The sequence below is a fragment of the Synchiropus splendidus genome, chromosome 9, assembly GCF_027744825.2.
Source record: "Synchiropus splendidus isolate RoL2022-P1 chromosome 9, RoL_Sspl_1.0, whole genome shotgun sequence".
NCBI lineage: Eukaryota > Metazoa > Chordata > Actinopteri > Syngnathiformes > Callionymidae > Synchiropus > Synchiropus splendidus.
In genome coordinates, this window is record NC_071342.1 from 9309030 (window position 1) to 9329917 (window position 20888).

General features: G+C 42.0%; 1 protein-coding gene across 3 annotated transcripts in view; it reads right to left on the minus strand.

Moving 5' to 3' along the window:
* The window catches only part of oprm1 (opioid receptor, mu 1), a 36324-nt gene extending 16076 nt beyond the window's left edge, over positions 1-20248 (minus strand). For all 3 annotated transcript variants that reach the window (XM_053875860.1, XM_053875862.1, XM_053875859.1), the window contains exon 1: positions 19819-20248. In XM_053875860.1, coding sequence (XP_053731835.1) covers positions 19819-20069 — 251 coding nt within the window. In that variant the 5' untranslated portion in view covers positions 20070-20248. The remainder of the gene's footprint in view (positions 1-19818) is intronic.
* Positions 20249-20888: the final 640 nt, after the last annotated feature.

Here is a 20888-nt window from a genome sequence, read left to right on the forward strand (position 1 = left end):
TACGGAAGAAAACGTTTTACTCTTTTGAAATCCCTATGCATCTACATGCAATGTGCAAGGCTACCTTTGGCGTCAATATAGGACGTAACGTGGTTTCTGGAGAACAAGATTTCAGCGGCTGCGAAACGAAACATTTTTTGATGGGCGGGGCTTATATGCACATTCCCATGTAAGTATTACAGCAAATCTTGTGCAAACAGACGCACACTGATGTGTCCATTAGAACGCACTCAAAAAAACAATATGTCCTCTAAATGAAACTGAATTAGCTTGAACTTCTGGAGGAATCTATTTTCTGTGATACTGATGCTGTTTGAACCGATGTAAGGCCACCTTTAAAGTACCACAGGAAGTCCTAAACCAGGAAGGATGAAAACACTTTGCTGGTGAGGCCAAGGTTTTGCTTTGGTTGTGTTTCCATGGGAAGCCTGAACCCATTCATGTGGATCTTGAGTTGATACAGCATTTACCTTCCTATTGCTACGTCCAAGCTGTCATAGAAATAATACGCCTTGGTGCACCGGGATTTCAGAAAATATACAAAGAAAAAAACACAGAAAATTGCAACTAGAAAAATGTGTTGGCCTTGACTGGTCGGGATTGTTGTTGATGAGCCACTGCGTATCAAAAATCCACGGGTTGTGTTCATTTAAATTCAAGTCATGGCCAATCCAACATTCACTATAATGTTAGCAAAAATAGCTGTGCCTGGGTAACTACTGCATTTGCGTTTGCATTCCAAGATAAGAGGCGATGGCCTTTGACATGAGACACATTGCTTTCCATTGTTTATCGAAACTGGCTAGCAGATGTGATCTGTATGAGAAAACAGAGACTAGTCTTTAATTCACTATTTTAGCATGTTCTTGACTTCAACTTTGTTATGATGAATACTCACCGTTTCACAATGAAGACTAGAGGTATTGAATCAGAAGGCCAAATTAATAATTTCAAACATTTGGGGAACCTTTTGTGCAATAAATGAATGAATAAAATATATATACACAGTGAATAAGATAATAAAAAACACTATATTATAACATATAAATATGCCAAAATTGAATCATAAAAAAGTGAAATTACAATATTATGTGAAAAAATGAAAAGAATAAGAAGTGATATTTAACATCAGGATTAGTCAGCGGGATGGATGTGGCCCAGGAGCATCTGCAGACTGAGAAAATCACCTCAAATTTACACCTATTTATGTTTCCAACTGTTTTGAACATGTCTTGAAAGTCTCTTGAAAGTCATGTCCATGGACCCTAAGAAGCTTTATGGCACATCCTCATCGCCTCTGAGGGCATTAAAGATCTTCAATGAACAATGCAGTTTCTTTCTTCCAACTGAAGGAAAATGGAACCTGGCATAAAGAGTGATGATTCTCATGAAGGGGTTGTCACTAAAAATACAAACAGCTGATTTGAAATTTGGACTCTTCCCATTGAATAGGGAATTTCCAGACAGGACACTATCCGTCATTCTGATGAGAAAAACTTATCTGGTTTGTTGGGAAGTTATTTTGGGTCTTATGTGGTGCGGAGTGGATGCAAAGGATGTGATCAAAGCACTTCTGCAAATGAAGCAAATAACGGCCTAAAGCTCATCATGGAGTAACAGTTCCTCTGGCGGCACATACGGAGAACCATAATGGGTTTTTCATTCACGGCTGAAATTGACATTAATAATGGACACGCAGAGAAAGTGAATCCACGTTCGTCATGCTTCATTAATAGAGGCTGTTCATCACAAAAACAGTGTGTGTGTTTGTGTGTTCGGACCAATTCTTGGAAACACATATCCTTGTGGGGGACCTTATGCTATTTGTGGGGACCTACTGCTGGACCCGACAAGGTTTAAGCCTCAATTTGAGGATGAAGACTTTAAAATAACTAGGTCATGATAGTTGAATTTACATTTGGTTTAGGTCCAGGTTACGGTTAGACTTTTGTTTTGGATGGTTAGGTTTAGGGTGAGAGGCTGGGGAAAGGGTTATGGCAATGAGAGGTCCCCAGTGAACGTGTGTCTGATAACAAAATCACCACTGAAGCAGTGAGTGAGACAGATTCAAGTCAGGTCTGTGGTTCTCACCAGAAGACATCTCACAAGTTTTCAGCTGCGGTGCTTCTACCTCTTTCATCTTCAACTCTGTTTGAGTTAGTTCATTTCCAATTAACAACCATTACTTTGTTTCATGAGCAGACAGTGACAGCCTCACCACGAAAAACCACGAGTCAGTGTTGTTGCACCAACACCAACTTGTTTTCTGTGTGGAGCATCAACTGTGGAGTAAATGATTCACATAGGGATGACGGTAATCTGAGTACATGTTCTTCTTATCACTCACTCCAAAGAGCCATTTGAAAGACCTGATTCTTTTGTGAACGTCACATATCTACTCTCCAGTGTGTCCTGGGAGAAAAGTAATCTTGGCTACTTCAACTGACAACTTTTGGCTCGGCTCTTTCTCCACCAGCTCAAACCTCCCGTCAATTCTTGACTGAAAAAAAGTCTGAGATTCTTCAATTTCAACAAATTCTTCAATTTTTTTTTTTCTCAGCATGTCGAGCGTTTAACAATCACATTTCCTGACACCCAATCATCCCTTCAGCTCTGCTTATCTGGAGGCATGACACCTTACATTACAGGTGTTGACACTACCCTGACTTGCAAGCACATTTTAAAACCTCACCACTGAGAGCTCACCACCTTTTAAAACAGTCCATGGAGATCCTCCTTCTTGCGTCGAGAAATACCTACGCCGTATTAATGTAGCAAACCATCGTGGAAAATATGAAAGTGAGGAGACAAAAGGCTTTCATTCAATGTCTTTTGTAAAGATGCTTGGACCAAGGCCAAGAGCATCTCCAGATGTGAGGAACACGTGTCCCTGCCAGATGGCTGAAGGTCTCTTTATCTCTCGAGATGAGCTGAGCCTCATTGCAGGGGAAATAGTTTCAGCTGCTTGACAGAAATAACCACAAACAGTACTGTTACAAGTTGTTAGCGGATGCTGTTACAGTTACAAAATTAAAAAAAATACAAAAGGAAAGTGAACAGGTTTCACTTTCCTTTTTTTCCCTTACGTGGGTCATGAAATCAATACATTACTAATGCTGCGTCATTGTGTTCCCAGGTGACTGTGTGTGAGTCCACTCCACTCTATCTTGAAAATAAATTGACATATTATACATCCAGGTTTTCAGCCTGCAGAATACAGTATGTTCCTGGGATTTGAATGTACCCGCACGGATGCACACGAGTCGCATGAATAATAGCCAAAGCAGGGGGAAATTGATTTGTTCAGCTGACAAAAGAAAAGAAGAATCTGCATCCGTCACAAACATCTAGGAACACTGTTAACATCCTCATTGCGATGCATCCATACGTCTCCTTATAGACTCTGCACGATGAATAAATGACTACACTTTCACTAACAGAAATTCTGATTCACTTCTCAGTCTGGAGGCAGAGTGGGTGACAGAGAGAGTGCTGCGCTGATGAGACGGGACTCGGGCAGCGTTTCCGCCAGCAAATTTTGAAACTGGCAGAGCCACCGCACACCGCATAAAATAAGAAAAAAAAACACGGAACAGAACATAGCTACTCAAGAAGTGATAGAGAAATAGAGTGGATTTTTTTTTGTCATTTTGTAAATTGGTGAAAGAAAAAAAAAATGCTAGTTTTTCATCATGAGAAGTGAATCTGCCTCCAGTCCACGTAGTCCGTCTCTCCTTCGGTCCAGCCAGAATGTGCGACTTCACTTCCGTGAGCAACAGACTTCAGTCATTACCATGTTACTTTTGGGATTTTTCCACGAATGACATGGCGGAAGCCGTCATTTTCAAGACCACCACCATGATGCACTACGTGTTATCCTCTTGTTTCCACTTCATTTTAATATGTTTCATCACATGTAAGCTCATCTTTAAAAACAGATAACTTTTCTGAAGGCACAGCAGCTCTCACTTCACCTGTGGCAGTGTGCCACGCAAGTTAATGTAGGGAACCTTAAACTCCGCCCCACCGTGCGGTCCATCGGGGAAAAAAATGAATCGAAGTCTATGGGAAGATCAAAGTTATTTTCTGGTCCACTTTGCCTTATGCCCTGGATTCAACACATGCTGCACCTCAATTTAAACAGTAAATAATGATGTCAGTTTCAAGTATGTTTGTCATGTAATTCATGATTTATTTGCTTGTAATAATAGATCATTATTTGGACTACAACTGCTCTGGCACGATAAAGAACTATCAAACTATCAAAGGTAGAAGCCAGCTGACATCATTAAACGCTCAGCATGACCCTGCAGAGCTTGTCCCCGCATGCTGGCTCTCACTCCACCCACTGTCAAATGTTTGAGAACATCAGTTCTCTGATGGCATTAGAGTGTGTCTTTCAAATTCACAGACATCATTTTTTGTTAACTTTGGTCCCATGAGGTGCTCGTCGATGGACGGGACTTGCAGTAGGCTCCTCAAATCCTGTCAAGTCTTGCGATCTGAGATTCAGATCCTAATAAAAACCTTCTTTCATCTCTTTTCAAGCAGCCACTCAAATGTGTTCAAATTTTCCATTTTGTAACCATCAGTGGCGTAAATGACAATCCATTCACTGACTCCATCCTAGTGCTGTGGTGTGTGCTATTTCCACTCCTCAAGGGTAATGCCTTTTTTCACTGAGAATGAGGCTTTAATTCAGCCTGACAACTCTCACAGCTGATGCTCAAGACATTATGGATATTTTAGTTATGACATAATTCTTCATCTCTACTTGAGAAGTGAAAAGGTGCATAGCGTTGAGCTGTTTTGGTGGACAACAACAACAACATCAAACTGGTCAACATGTGTCCTTCCAGCCGTTATTCTAGTCAGATTGGTGACTCATGGCTTCACAAAAGACAATGTGACTTGAATGACTTGAACGATTTGTGCACCTGGACACACTGTTGTTGACAGGAACGTCGTAACTTTTCAACCTTGCTATGACTGATGGTGCCATTTTGTTTTATTTACCTCATTGATCCTGGAAATCTTGACAAAACTGTCAATGTGAGCTGATGCATTTAACAAATAAATCTACAAAAGCACACAGAGAAAGCAGACCTCTGCAAAGCTCATTTACACCCGTAATGTAGCAGTAAAAACAATCGTGGAGTCATGGAAACATTGCAGAATGTGATAGTGATCTTAAAATATATTAGCAGTTGCAAGCCTTCCCAGCAAACGCCATGCTCCTTAGCCAATAAAATCTCACCTCACGTCTCGCAAGACGCAACAGGGGTATGCCAAAGGTAAATTTCTCATGATGGCGCTGTTTCTTGCTCGCCATGTTGCCTCATGGATGTTGGATTTCATCATCTGGAATTTCACACAGATGGGGCGTGGCCCGGCCACTAGCTGTCCAAAAAAGCTTCTCCCTCAGTTCTCTGTGAATAGCCTGAGACCATTGGCTCCCACGTCTTCTAGCATCATGTTCTTGGCTCTTGCTGTGGCTTCCAAGTGAGGTGTGATCTTTGAGAGTTGTGTTCTTCCTTTGCAGATGTCTTTCAAGCGATGAGATCTCCACTGAATGTTTTTTTTAATTGCACATTTATTTTGACATTTTCTTTCAATTGTTTCTTCTCTGAATCGATCAGCTGTTTCATGACAATTCCACCAGTTTGGTTTAAACAATAGGAATGATTTTTTTCTATTTTTGCCATTAATCCTGACTCCCCCGCCGAACACTCATTGGCTCTGTCTGTCTGACTTATGTCCATGTCCACGTCAGGCTCTTGTCAAGAGCAAGCGGTGGATTTTTTTTAGCTCTCTAATCTGCTTTTTCTATTCTTCAGAGCTTGAAACATACTTAGCCATCGCAGTTCTCGAAAAATGTCGTGTCAGACCTTCTTTTTCGACGAACTGTTCAGTCTGGTGTGTTTATTGTCTTTTTAAATTGAAAGTGGCACCTCTCAATTAATGGGCCACGGGTTCAGTGTCCAGCTCTGCGTAAACATTATTTGTTTTAGAGTGATGGAAGAATCTGGCACTTATGCATCCAATTGTTTAATTCCAAAACTAAAAGTGGAGGCAGTCAATGGCGCCTGGTATGTTGTAATCCACGAGAACTCTCACCTCCTCAACCATTTTCTGTGATTTGTTCCAGGTTGACATTCTGCATCAGTCAACAAATAAGTAGTAATAAAGAGCCTCTTCATAGTATTTGAAATATAGCAAATGATAAAACTTTCTCTGAAGCGTTTTTTCAATGCTTGAATACTCATTGCTGAGGCATCTCTGAGAGTCTGTTAACTGTAAAATGCAGCTTCTAACTTAACTCGAGGAGTTTGAATTGACATTCATTTCATCACGTGTGGCCTCCCCAGAGCACTTGCGGCACAATTCAGTCCTATAGATGGAGCCATTCAATAGAGCCATGTGAGGCAGCGCGGTGATGTTCTCTGGCTTCATCACATCGATCTCAAGAGCAGTGAGATCAAGTGACTGTGTGGGTAAAGGGTGCTCGACTGACAGCACGTCTGTGAACGACATGTGAGGAGAGGTCGGGGTGTCTGGAGAGGAGACTGGGTGGTAAGCCGAAAACATACCAAAAATCAGACTTTTGTTTCTCATGCTGTATACGAGGCAACCACAGAAGCAGGAGTCAGTGGGAGGGGCAACTACACTAGTTTTTACATGCTGAAGAAAGCTGTGGATAACTGCAGGCAGCAGCCAAAAGGTTTCACTTCGAAATAATGAGGCAGCACTCAGTCCCAGGTGAATCGAAACGGACAGAAAGAAACGCTGTGGGCTTTTACTGAAAAAGTCTAGTCTCGAAATAAACAAGACAAAAAAACAACCTGTAAATTATTTCTCCTCAGAGCACATGAACATATATTCAAGGCCACCAGCGCCTTGTTCTAGTTCAGACCTCCTCTGAAGCTGCTCAGTGAAAGACAGCAGAATAATGAACTCTTGTATGTGTATTCAGAAACATCTCTTTATACAAGGCCGCATACGAGGCTGAGCCACGGGAGGAGTCAAAGACCATGACAAATGAAACAGAACTGATCCATTGCTTAATACTTAAAACACAATTCATTCACAGCAGCCAGAGTCACAAGCCTATTCATCATCTCGCCTGCGTTTCTCTTCCTCTACGACTGTGTGCGCCTGGGTGAGCAGAGTCGAGTGCACTGCAGTCGTTTCTGGACGTCATTTTAAAGTGAGGATGAGCGAGTAAACGCCCTGCTGTGGGGGGCTGAACTTAAACAGTCAGAGACCAACTAATCCGTCAGCATTAGAGCTCATTAAAGCAAGCTACACTGGGTTTCCTCTGGGATTTTCTGATTTTTTTTCGACCACCATCTGCATGTCCCCGCTTGTTTTCCACTGAGCTTTAGCAAGACGAGCTCCTGGACCACTGGATTGACAATACTCTTTATCAATCTTGATGTGTGTGGTGCGCTCTGGTGAGATTATCGCGGCGCACCACAGATGATCAACACCAGATTTTTTTTTTATCTCCCTCCACTCACCGCACTCTTGTAGTCGCCACTAGAATCAGACAGGAAGTTGAGACGACAGCATGTGTTTTCATATGAAATTATTGCAGTGTCACATTTGTGGTTATGATGGTCCACAGATGTGCAGAGATGAAGGCGAAATTTACATGAATGATTCATGTAATATAATTTGTAATAACACATTTGTAACAAAACAAACATACACAACAACCCTAATCATCATTTGTTATTATTTTGAAACCCCTGTTTTGTTGCAGTAAAGCTTATCAGAGGCAGATGATGTCTAAAAGATCTAAACCCCTCTCTTTTTCTAGAAAAGTTCTGGTGTGCAGGGTTTGCCCCAGGCCTCCATCCAGCTTGAACTTGGTTCTCACACTGTGAAGGTGCATCGATACTACTTTGAGCCTCTGCTGAAGGCCTGAGCTTCCTACACTGTCCTGCGGAGGTGACAGTAGCACCTTAGGTGGACCGGTAGCTCTAGAACTAGAGGCCCAAAGGTCCGTACAAATCTGCTCATCGATCACACTCTCCAGCATTCCTTCAACAAGACCCCATGCTCCTCCAAAGCCCCAAACTCCTCCACCTGGGGAAAGGAGCTCATGTCCAACTAAATGTTTTTCAAATTGAGATCAGGTTATTTTTAAATCAAATAACATCCATTTCCTTTCACAACAATTTTAATAACAGTTGTAATCATTGGAGAACACATCAAGCTCTCCGGGGATCAACACTGAATGACTATTGATTGAAAACCAACAAGGTAGTCAACAGCCACGAACATGATGGCAGTCTTTCATTTAGCCTTGCATGTTTTCCTTTGGTCCCGCAGGCCAGCAACACCAGCACGTCTTTGTCTGATTCTTAAATGTGCGCGTGTCTCTGAGCCACCACACGATCGGCGCTAATTCAGTTTATCCCAAAACTAATTCAATGGCAATAACAGGCCGAGCCTGATGGTCTACGTGTTATAATCGCAGGTTTGATTTCCCCGGAGTTTGCTTCATCTCTGGTTTATTTGACCGTGGAGATGTTATTAAGTTTGAACTACATTTTGAAAAATACCCCTAAGCTGAAACGTATTACTTGCGTAATTACAAAAAGCGTAGTTTAAGAAGATGTTTTCCAAAGAAGACAGTGCTTATCTACTGCAAGAAAATTTGTGCGTCATCCTTTTTTTTTTTTATTCCGATGAAAAAAAAATGGTAACTTCAAATTGTATATTATATAAAATATGACTAAATTATGTGGGTGGGTTTTATGGTATTTCAATTATATTTACATAATTGTTAATTATATGTTTTTAAATAAATGTGTTTATGTGTTATCACAACAAATAATAATATTTTAGTAAAAAAAATATTTTAGTAAGAACACGTAACAACGATAAATATATCTTCAAATTCTGCTTTACAATCCTAGACAGCCAAAAATCATCAAATATACATATATTATACATATATACTATCAAAACTACAATTAATATTCAGTGATGTCTAATGTGTGGACTATTCAAATCAATTACTTAAATAAGTTTCAACCGTTTTTATATGACATATACTGTGTATATATATATTTTCCTGAAATATCAGACAACAAAGGGAGTGAAAAGAAACATTAACTTCCTTCTTTATAGAATATCAATATCTTGTGTTGTCATTGCGTGGTTGTTGTATTGGACTCCTTTGTTCCAGAGACGTTCCAACCCTCCTGCTCTTATTGTGGTGTCAACAGTAAGACTCAACTGTACGTCGTCTGCTGACAAGACACAGCAGTAGGCAACAGAGACCAATTATATTTCTTTTGGAAACAAAGGGCCATGGACAAAGCATTTACCATTCAGGAAAAAAAAGCCAATGTTGTAGTGTTAACAGGCTTGCAGTCATTTAACAAGGGATATTTTACTGTCTGAATACAACGCTTATGACAATAGACAGTGATTGAGTTAAGAAGAGGATAACGTGGAAGGTGCAGGGTGCTAAATGTATTTGTGTGACTTTTCTCCTCCTTTCTTCACCTTTCTCCTCCTTCCACTTCAATCCTTAATTCTCAACCTCAATATTGCGCGCTCCCGTGAATTTAAATCAAGTTGCGGAGCGAGACTGAGAAATGTATTTTCCTCAATTTTGAGATTTGCTGGCACCCGCTTAAGGATTGAGGAGCGCTGGAAATGTATGTCAACGGAGGTATAAATATTTCAACTATTATATTATCTTCTTCCTTTTAAGCTTAGCTCATTGTTGCATGACATTTACTTTTATTTTACAATCTTTTGCCAATCTTCTTCTGAATTAACAGAGCGAATGCTGCTTTTACGATATGCTGCCCCCCACAGTCTGAGGACGCGTCTGCATTTAAGGGGTGTTTTGAGGGCTTTAGTTTGATGGTTAAAATTGTAAAATTGCTTTCATGAAAAGATGCTGTGATGTTTCAGACAGTTGATTGAGGGTTTTTCAGATTCCCAACTGGAGAAGAAGCGACAGACAGCAGGTAGAGGATAAAACAGCGGGACGGAAGGGCACCCCTTCCAAACAAAATATGTTTGTTTGGTTGTGTTTGCTCCACTAACATGGCCCCAAATTGCATGCTAAGTGCAACCTGGTGCCCACCTTATATTGGACCATTGTTTTGGTTTGTCCAGGATGAACTGAAACAAACCCTGACTCCTGACCCTTACTGTACCTGACCTGAGGTTAGCAAAACATCACCCCTGTAGTCGCACACAGTAATTACATTAAACTAAAGAAATGAATGTCTCTAGTCATTATAGCACTGAAAGCACCAACTAAAAAACAAGCCAGACCACTGGATTCTTTAGACCAGTTCAAGCTGCATAGACAGTGGAACCTAAAGGAGCCCCACGAACTGTGCACTGGAGATGGGCTCAGCAATCAGGGTCCATCTCCTAGTGAATTACCCCATCAATGGCTCCCATCTCAAAAGTAAATGGAGGGATGATGAAAGTGCTTGTGCTCCTGCTCCATGATGTCAGTTTCCAAGACCACTTTTCAAATACTTTGTTGCTTGGAAACACTACAGTCTGTGAACCTTCTGTGCCTGTCGTTGCTTATCATCATCGACACACAAAAGGGTTAAGTTACTTGGAGAAGGGTTTTTTTATACTTCTTTTCCAGAACAAACAAACAAAGTGCTTTGTTTATCATGTTTGACTGGGACTAAAGAGCAGAGTCAAAGATCACTAAATGAATTCGGGAAATCATTTGTTCCACAGCAGTAAATCATCCTCATTTATTGGCCGTTGGCCACTGACAATGGATGAGAAAGTCATGGTCTTGCAGTCATGGTCGTGGAAAGAACACAACTTACTTTTCCTTATATTAAAGGGCTGCCTAAACTAAATGCTTCATCAGCGTGTGATCTTAAAGTGCATCAAAAGCATAATTTGCTGGGACCAGCTCTCAGTTTTAAATTATTGACAATGATATACAACTTTAGTCAACAGAAATGCAAGGGGGCTCAAGACAGAATGGAGCTGAGCGTGTTGATCCACTCCGCTTCGTCAGTGGCTGATGGGTCTTGTGTTTTGGGTGGAGGAAGCGAAGGAGGCGATGCGCGTGGTGGGTGGTTAGGGAGTCATTTTGCGCTCATTACGCTCAACTCACCTCTCAGTGTTTCCATGGTAACAGGAAGCACTCTGCGCTGGTGGCGTACTCCACGAGGAACCCAGTGGTTTTCAACCACAATTGATTCTTCCTACTGTGAGGCCAATCACTGGTCTGGTATCTGTTTGCTCACAAGGCGTTTGCATGGATGCAACAATTACTGGCGAGGGACTGGAGTCGCAAGAAAAAACATGAGGTTTTACGGTATTAAGGAAAACACTAGGAGGAAGGGGGTAGTGATTATCTTTTGTTCACCCTCGTTTTAATCCTGCTAAATTGCATTCAACGCCGCAAAGTGGGGACGGGAAGACGGCGTTTCCATTTCCAAGTAAATATCCAGATGAAGCCATTAGCTAAATGGCTGTCACGTTCCAATCAGCAGAAGCAAAAGCTGAGAGAAACAAGCGGCTTTGACGGATGTTAATTGTCATGGCTCCGCTTCCAGGCTCCGAGTCCTGGTTTTGCTTTTTTCCCCTCTGTTCTGTTTGCTAGCTAGTTCATTTAACTCGTGGCTCTCTTTGTTTTCGGTCTTTTATTCTGTGCGCTTGCTAGTTCTTTTGTTACTCTGTGTTTAACCCTGCTGCCTTGAGTTAGTGTTTTGTTTCTTCGTGCTTCCTTGTGCTCCCTGGTTTCTTTTGTGATTATCTGTCCTTTGTGCTTTTGTAAATCTAGTTCCCTGTGATTTAAGTTCGTTTTCTCCCAGTTCGGTGACGCTTTCTGTTTTGACTTTTTACTCATGTTTGTGCACTTCTGTTAGTTTCGTTACTCTGTTTTTACATTCTGCGTTCGCTCTGTTTCTTCCCGGTTCGGTGACGTTTTCTGTTCTGTTTTAGTTTGTTTAATTATTAAATGTTATTTATAATTCCCTCCTGCCCCCTGTGCCTATAACCACTCGCACTTGGGTCCTACACCACGTCCTCTATACGTGGCTTTAGCTCCCTCGTCCCTTCGTACCGTGACAGTTAATGACCTTCAGACAAGAGAAAACGTCCTTTTGGCCCTTCTGTGGACTTTGTTTTCAGTGTCAAAACTCTTGTCACCATTTTCCAAAAACACGCATTTCATTAGATTCATTCCGGTCACACAAGATAAGAGGCAAAGGGCGGGCTGCTGATCATAAATCTGAGCTCAAACACAAAGTTGTGCTAAGTGATGTCCTTTAATACCCCTGACTTCAGATGGGTCCAGATAATGCAAGGTGAGTTTTTCTCCACCTGTTTTATTCATATTTTATTTACATGTTTTATCTGCTCATTTAAGCAGGGACTAAAGGGTCAACCCAAATAGCAGAAAAAGCTTTGCATAAGATGCGACTTTCAAGGGCAAATTTTTGGGCATCACTTGAGGAAAATATCCCTCAAGCAAAATCTGAATTCCTCTAAACCCTCCTAAAGGTCTTCTGGGGAAATGCTGAGATGTCCAGGTAGTTGGACAAGCCTCACCAGGTAGGCATCCAGGTGACAGGTGTCCCCAGCCTCCGAAAATGCCTTCACTTTTGCAGACATTTCTCGCTCTGTCTTTATAAGTCGGACTTCAGACTCCAGTTGAGACCTGGGCCGAGTCAAGACTGAGACCAGCGAGGGGCAGCAATGCAGCAACTTATTCAAGTATCTATGGATGAATAAAGAGAACAAACAGTATCAAGACAATATGACACAATCGAGTATTGTGATATTTGAGTGTATACACACATTGTTGTGTATTGGGGAAGGCGGAGATGAGGGGTGTATTTACTGAGGGCTGTTTTGGTGTTCTGGGTGACACTGGGTGTGTTTTGCATCACTACAAGTTGTTTTCTGCATGCATTTTCTTATATTTCAATATTTTCTTGGTATAGGTCTCAACTTGGTCTGAGAATTTCAAGCTATTTATTCACCCATCTTCTCTTCTGTGTAACTGATTGTGAACCTCAGTTTGATTTTAATCGTGAATAATTTCAATTTCTGTAAGGTCACTACTGACTGCTACAGTCATGGAACTAAAAAATGCATTCAAAGAGGTTTTTTTTTGTTTTTTTCCGTTAGTTGCATCACATTGTTCAATTGGACTTCTTGCAAAGCCTGCAGGTGCAGATTTTATTTGTTTTTGTGGATCCCTCTGCACCTGTTGCTTCTTCACTAAAAGTGAGAGGATGGGAACTCTGAATGAAAATAACAAAGGACACTGGCTAGTTGTCAAGCTTTACTTCCCTCCAACTGCTCTTGCCGTCAAGCTGGTGCTTGACGTGATCTCATTTGGAATCCAGCAGCGTTGCCAAACCCCTGCCTGCGCTGGTGCCCTGGGGATTATTTGAAGTTTGACAGAGACCTGGCATGTGTCGTTCATCGCACTTGTCCTGGTGGAATTCATAAGGCTCAACCAATAGCATTAAAAAAACGAGAGTAAAGTCGTGTCAAAGACAAGGAAGGCGAAACACTGCAGATGTTCATTTCAGCCCAGTCCTGTCTGGATCACTGCAGTTGTCCATAACAACCCTCAAACAAAAACATGAGTCCCTTGATTGAACAAAAGGTGTTGAAAAACGTTATTGCCATAGTCCTATGTAGGGCTGAAAGATATATTGATATCGTATTTCGATTTCAAGATATAAACCTCAGAGTGTAATATTGCAAAATCAACGGCACATTGTTTCGATGACGACATTGAAGATGTTCAATTGTCTAAATGACCAAGCTCTATTTCCACTGCTTCAACGGCATGTAAAGCTCTGGCAGTGTTTTGCTATCAATGCACAGCTAAGAACAACCACGTACAGTGGTACCTCGGTTCTCGACCACAATCCGTTCCAGACGGCCGTTTGAGAAGCGATTTGTTTGAAATCTGAATCGATTTTTCCCATTGCAATTAATGGAAAAAGAAATCATGCGTTCCAAGCCTTAAAATAGTCTTTTGTAGGAGTGAATGTAGAGTGTCTGCTGCAGGTGCGCTGTTCCTCTATGTGTGTGGCCGCTGCATGTGGGAGGGGTTGCCGAGTGAGTGACGTCTCTCCAGAAGTGAAGAGGTGCCCGGTGCGTGTCCAGCTCTGAATGTGCGCTTCTGTGCAGTTTGGCTGTGACAAAGTCATAAACCAAGTCACGCTCTGTCCCAGACTCGCCTCATCCCTGTCCCAGCTCCAGCCCACAACAGGACATCAAACCCTGGAGTGAGCGCTCCAGCCTCGGAGGTGTGGAGAGCGAGCACCTCCACTGTGACACTCTACCACGGTCCAGTGTTGAGACAGGAAAGGTTTTACACCTCAATATGAAGAAAAAACAGTCAGTAAATGTAGCTATCGGGACACGTCTGCAAACAGAGGCTGCGTTATACACAATAACCAAGTGCGTTGTGGGTCAGCTGATCGATCCGGCACGAAATGTTTTTTTCGGGGGCGTTCGAGTTCTGGATTTTCGTTCGAAATCCGAAGCAAAAAAATCAGCAAATTTTTGTGCGAACTCCGATTTGTTCGAAGTCCAGCACATTCGAAAACCGAGGTACCAATGTATATCAGTATACCAGTATATCATGTTTTTCAATGCTTGTTTATTAATAAAATTAAGAAAAAAAATAAGCCCATGATCATATAGCAGCGTTTTTCAAGCATTTGCCACTGTACTCTTTGATCATTGAAAAAATCCTGAGGCACACCACCGAAGAAACCTCCTTTTTCGTTTCATATTTTGGAGCACATTTATGTGGTTGGCCACTTTTAAACGACGGACTACACTTGGATGGTCTACAAGTGTCAAAGTTTTGATGTGAGATGTCACATTAGCCGTTAGCTCTGTTAGCTCTGTGGTGCAGAGCCGTTGGGGTCGCAGGTCTGACATGGAACAGGCGCCTCAGGTTTAAAAACAACTCGAAGTTGAGCATTTGCTGCCTTCTTCGCTGTGAGCGTGTTCCGGAAGAGGAGCATCGAGCACATCTCAGGTGCGACTGATGGACGAAACAACACATCAGCATGGATGGACGGTGCATAGAAAAAATGTGACTGAATCAATGTAATGAATGATTTTTGTGTGTTTGCAGCGTCTGTTTTTTTTTTTTTCAAAAGCTTAACAACAACAAAGTCTCATCTTAAACCCACCATTCATGAAGGCAGTGAGTGATGAAGGACTAAGCTTAATGCCATTGTCCATAAACTAACTTTTGAGGAATTATTTAAAGTTTGTCTCACATGAATAAACGTGAAATTATCCCGATTGTATTGGTCGATTGTATTTTCTTTTTTTAATATCGGGAGTTGGAGTTGGACACAGAATATGGCTCTCTAAACTGGGCTTTATTTTTACAGGGATTCTGCGTCTCACAAATAAGTCTTAAAAGGTCAGGGCAGTTTTGAATGCTGGCAACTGACAGACTTTGGTGTCTTGCCCTCATTCTTGAAGAATTTGAAATGGGCAATTTATTCTCTTCTTTTTGTGTTACCTGACTGTTTTCTGTCAGAAGGATTCTGACGGTGACTGTGTGCAAGTGTTGTGGCTCTGCAGTTAGTCACTGTTAGTGGTGTGCCGTTTTTTTTTTTTTTTTTTTTTTTTTTTTTTTATAATCCAGAACGTCACAGAGAGGCAACAGTGGTGTTTGACTTAATGTGACAGTTAAGGAAGCAGATCTGTCTTCTTAGTGGGTTGTTCGTTGGCAAGCAGAGGAAGAGGAAATAATCTGCTGACTCCAAACGCAGGAAAAAACACACAGTCACAGAACATAATAATTATACAGTAAAAGATTACAAGGCGAATTAAGAGAACTTTAAAATGTAAAATAAAAGTCTGTGGTTGTTCAAATTCAAACTTTCTTTGGTGTAAAGAACAAAATGAAGGGACCAATAAGATCAGCATTAGACATATGAAAAATCTCACGATCAAGTCATGAATATGAAACAACTGTCAACTATTTTGAAAGATAATTTAAAAAAGATAATATCAATGGAGAAAACAAATCTTAGACGGTGCATGAGGTGGTTAGTAACTTTAACTTACATAAATAACACTAAGGGGATAATGTAATAGAAATCCAGATATGATTTTATGATCAAAATAATTCATAGATATTGATATGGAGAAAGTTTAATGAAACATTGTTTCATTCGTATTTCATTGGAATTAAAACTAACAGAGGGAAAAAAAGTAGCGTGACTTTTTTGTATTAATATATTAATGTACTGTGCTACTACTGTACTTTGCGATACAGTGAAAATTAAGGTTAGAATTGAAATTGTGCTTTTGTATCAGGAAGGACAATTATGATGAAAAAAAATAGTTATGAAAAAATGTAGAATCAAAAAAATAGATATAATATTGTGCTATATATGAAATATTCTGTCACGAATTCTTATATTCAGTCAAATTGTTTAATGCAAGAAAATAATTTTAAAAGATATGTTTTTAAAAAAATCCACCTCCCATTTTGATACAGAAAGGAAACAGAAGAACATGTAAAAAGAAAATGTGCCCAGATGGCAGTGTGGAGTCAGTGGAATCCAAGTTATGCTCCAGACCTCCCAACATGTAATCATCTGTACTGTACCTTCTGTCCCATTAGCAACATTGTCTCAAAAAGCCTTGAAAAGTCTGTGAAATCTGTTCTCCTCTCATGGTAAAAATACCATTGATACTCAGTGTACTACTTGAATAAATAGGTTCTGGGTTCAATTCTGTACATAAATATGAGAATTTAGCACTGGAAAAACAGGACAATTGTTGAAGTGAGTTTGCAAATCTGTCCCTCAGAACTGGACCACTCCTGAGGTCAGCCACAGCGGCCTTCGCTGAATTCCCACCATTGACTGTGGTTACATGCAGAGCGCAGCCAGGCTGAGGCAATACCTCGACTAAGCCATCGACTGCATCATGTTTACATGCGATGCAAAGACAATTGAACTACGAGTAGTTCACCTCCGTGACAAGGGGTGGCGCAGTGACCTCTCCAGTCCTTCCGGTTCCCATGACCACAGAGGAGGAGCAATTGAGGTTGACAGGTAGCTATTTCAGCCTGTTCTATTGAACCCTGCAGATGGTGCTCACTGATTGACTAGTTTCAATTCAGAGGTCAGAGCGATGGTTCAATGCCATCACTATCATGAGGCTGTCATCATCGCCAAACACGCTTCCTTCGAAAGGTTTTGCAATTAAACTTGCAAGTTTCTGAATACAGTTAATATTCTGGAGATTGTTTTGTCTTCCACTGCATAGCTGAAGCTCACGCAGCCGCACATCACTCAGTCCATAGTCGAGCAACTCAACTACATGCTAGCTATTAACCACATTATCCAGGTCGTGTAGTCCGACTAAGAGAAACGAGAAATTCTCTCCAGTAGTCGGACTAAGCTGCTCACGTGCATTATAAAAGTTTCCTGCTCATCCCACCCGAGCGACATCCAACGCTGCACACAGGCTTGACTCCGCACAAACTGGGCTCTTCGTAAATCAAGCTCTTCAGGTTTTATATCGCCGGTGATTAGCTACTCCATAGCGTTGATGGAGCGGGTGACAAGTGTCCGAGCAGTGAATCTGCCGCGATGGACCCAGCAGGTGCAGAGTTTCACTGCTTTGAAAATTAAATGTCCGCGGTTTATTAGGAGAATTATAGAGTCCAAATACAGCTTCGATAAATCAGCGGAGTTAACCCCGGTGACCCTCCACTCACCGCGACTGTTAGATAACTGGACCTGGTCAAATTGCTCACATTATCCACTTGAGCCTCCAAATTATTGTTTTCGGCACTTATGTGTTGATGTTTGGGGTTTTTTTTACCCAAAATAATTATGGATCGAATTACAATGAAGAACTACCTACGCCGACCTGCATGCAAAATAGGTCAAGAATTTATCAAGAGATTTCAATAAGTCTCCAGGATGTTGATGATGAGACAAAGAACACACAAACACACTTCAAGATGAATGGTGTTCAGGATTACAATCTGGAGTCTGTTAGACTGCCACTGTAGGTACCAAATGTGTCCGCTTACCAAATGTGTCCTACTTGCCGCGGAGTGGTGGCATCACATCCAGCATATACAATATTTTTTTTGTTTATCTTTTAATCACAACGCTTCTTTCAGCTAATGCGGAAGTGGTAGGACTGATTTGGTAGGGGTGAAAACTCCTTCATAGATGCATATTTCCCTCTGGCAAATGAATAAAAATGTATCTGGACGTGTATAAGTGCCTACTGCGGAGACTATTTTGATTTCTTGTGCGATCTCAAAGAAAAATCGCGTTGTTCGCATAGTAATTGGACGGACATAAACTGTGTAAACAATTGGATGACAAACATCGTATTTTGTGGAAATAAATGCTACGCAATCCTTTATTTCAATTTCCTCTGGCTCATTAAAACATTAAAAAAAAAGATATCGTAAATGCTGGATGTGACGTCATCACTCCGTGGCAGGTAGGGCACATTTGATAAGCGGACACATTTGGTACCTACGCCACCACGCTCTTGCCCACTTTCTTAGTCAGTTCCAGAATTTCTGTTGCCACCTGCTGTCCCATTGTGCTCATTTTTATATTTTTATCGAAAGTATCTGATGAAATTTGTAATGTAAATGTAGGACAACAATGCTGTGTCGAAATCAGCTGGTTGACGGAGGTCTGATCTAGTGAGGTCTCACCGTGACGTACCACATCTTCATATTGTTCTTTCTCAACACACGGTACAATTGGAGCCACAACATCTCTGTAGAATAAAAGTTATGAGAAAAGAAGGAAAGGTCCATGGAGTGGATAGCAGTGCAATGATACTTACCTCCGCCAGTCACAGAAGTTGCTTGTTTGCTTGAGTACAAATAATGACAAAAAAGTCAAAGCAATTTCAAGATAACTTGGTTTTCTGTAGCTTTGTTTTGATTTACAAATGTCAGGAAGACCTCTGAATCCAGGGTTCTCGCCAGCGATTAAGCAACATACTGCAGGGGCACCCAACGCTGGGATCTTGACCCCCCAGTATTTTCCCGAGAGGCCAGAGGAACCTTTTTGCTTATATCGACATATACTGAAGTGTGACTCAGTCATAGAGGACTCCACCTTGTAAGGTAGACTGCTAAGTAGGACCATGAAAGACTGTACTCTCTCCTGGAGACACCCCCTACGCTGGGAAGAAGCGGGCATGAGACTACTGCCCCCTATTGTCCCACTGATGTCACTGCAAATGATATCTGCAATAAATAAACAGGTCTTTGGTTCGCTTCACCTGCTCACTGACATCATTTCAGGTAGTTAATCCACCCCCATCCCTCATATCGAAGATGCTTTCTTATAGATCACTATATAGAAACAATGAGAGCTTGGACAGCCAACCGAGACTGAGAGTACCGCTGCCACGGTCACGTGATCCACGTGAACGCTTCAGTCATTTTATTTAGCACATTTTTAAGAACAATTTATGGATGCCACCTGCCACACGACCTCCATCGACATTAGAAAGTCTTCTAGACTCAACTAGACACTTTCTCAGGCACCAACACACCAACAGAGGTGGATGGTAACAAAGTCGCAAAGAGAGTGACTGTGGCAGGTCTCTGTATCAGGTCGCTATTTTTGCGCTCTGGTGCCACTTTCCTGCGAACTTGGAGACCTTTTTACGCACGACAGAATCTGACACATGGTTTTGTGGTAGCATAACGCACACGCACCTCTGGTCAACACAGCAGCAGACGGTCATGACTGAGTGGACAGAAGGGTGAAGACAGGAGGAAGACTCGGGCTGTCTTACCTGACGATGATGTACATGACCAGCACGTTTCCCACCAGACCCACGACACACACGATGGAGTAGAGAGCCGTGATCACGATGGCGATGATGACCGGGTTCGTGTCCACGTCCGGGCTGCCGGTCAGTCCGCGCTCGCCGTCGCACCGCGCCTCGGTGGTGTTGTTCCCGCCCGCGAAGTTCCGGCACATGCTGCCGTTGCCGTAGAGCCCCGAGATCTGGCCCCGGTAGTCGGTGTCCGAAACGTTCTCCATCCTTGGCTCGGTTGTTGCTGCGCGCTCAGAGTCGCCTCCCGCCGGACGGTCCGCGGGCTGGCAGAGGAGTCGGTGCTGGAGGAGGCGCGCCTGTCGTCGGGAGGCGACCGAGAGATGGAGAGAAAGGCAGGGAGAGACGGGTCTTCTGCAGCCTGTGAGAGTTCAGTGAGGACCCTCGCAGTTCCAGCCTACATGGGACGCGCTCCCCTCCTCCCTCCCTGTCCTCGCTCCTTCACTTCCTTCCTCCTTCACTGCTTTCCCCTTAATTTGCCATGCATTTTACCATCAATTATTTTTTCTTTTCACTTGATCTTTTCCTTTATTATCCTCCTAATTTAATTCATCATCCGTTGTTCATTTCATCTGTACTTTCAATCCCTTATTCCTTTCCCCGCGCACAAACTTCCACTCTCGGTTACTTCCTTCTACCCTTTCACTGTCCTAACTTGGTCCATCTCTCTTTACCCCTTGCTCTTTCTTCACTCTGTCTCCCTCCCTAACATTTCTTCCTCTCTTCATTACCCCTTCCACAACCCTCCTTTCTTTAGACCCCCAGATCAATTCCCTCAATTTACTCCTTGCATTTCTATGTATCATTTTTTACACTCGCTTCATTCACTCCTTTCTCCTCCACATCTCCCCTTACTCTCCATCCAATTTTCACTGTCTCCCATCACCTCAACTTTCCTCTTTCTTTCATTGCAGTCATATAATTACACCGCAACTTCATTATTTTCACTTCCACCATCATCAACTTCAATTTCATTTTAATTCATCTTAACTATCCTCACTTCACATTAATTTGTCACACTTCCATGA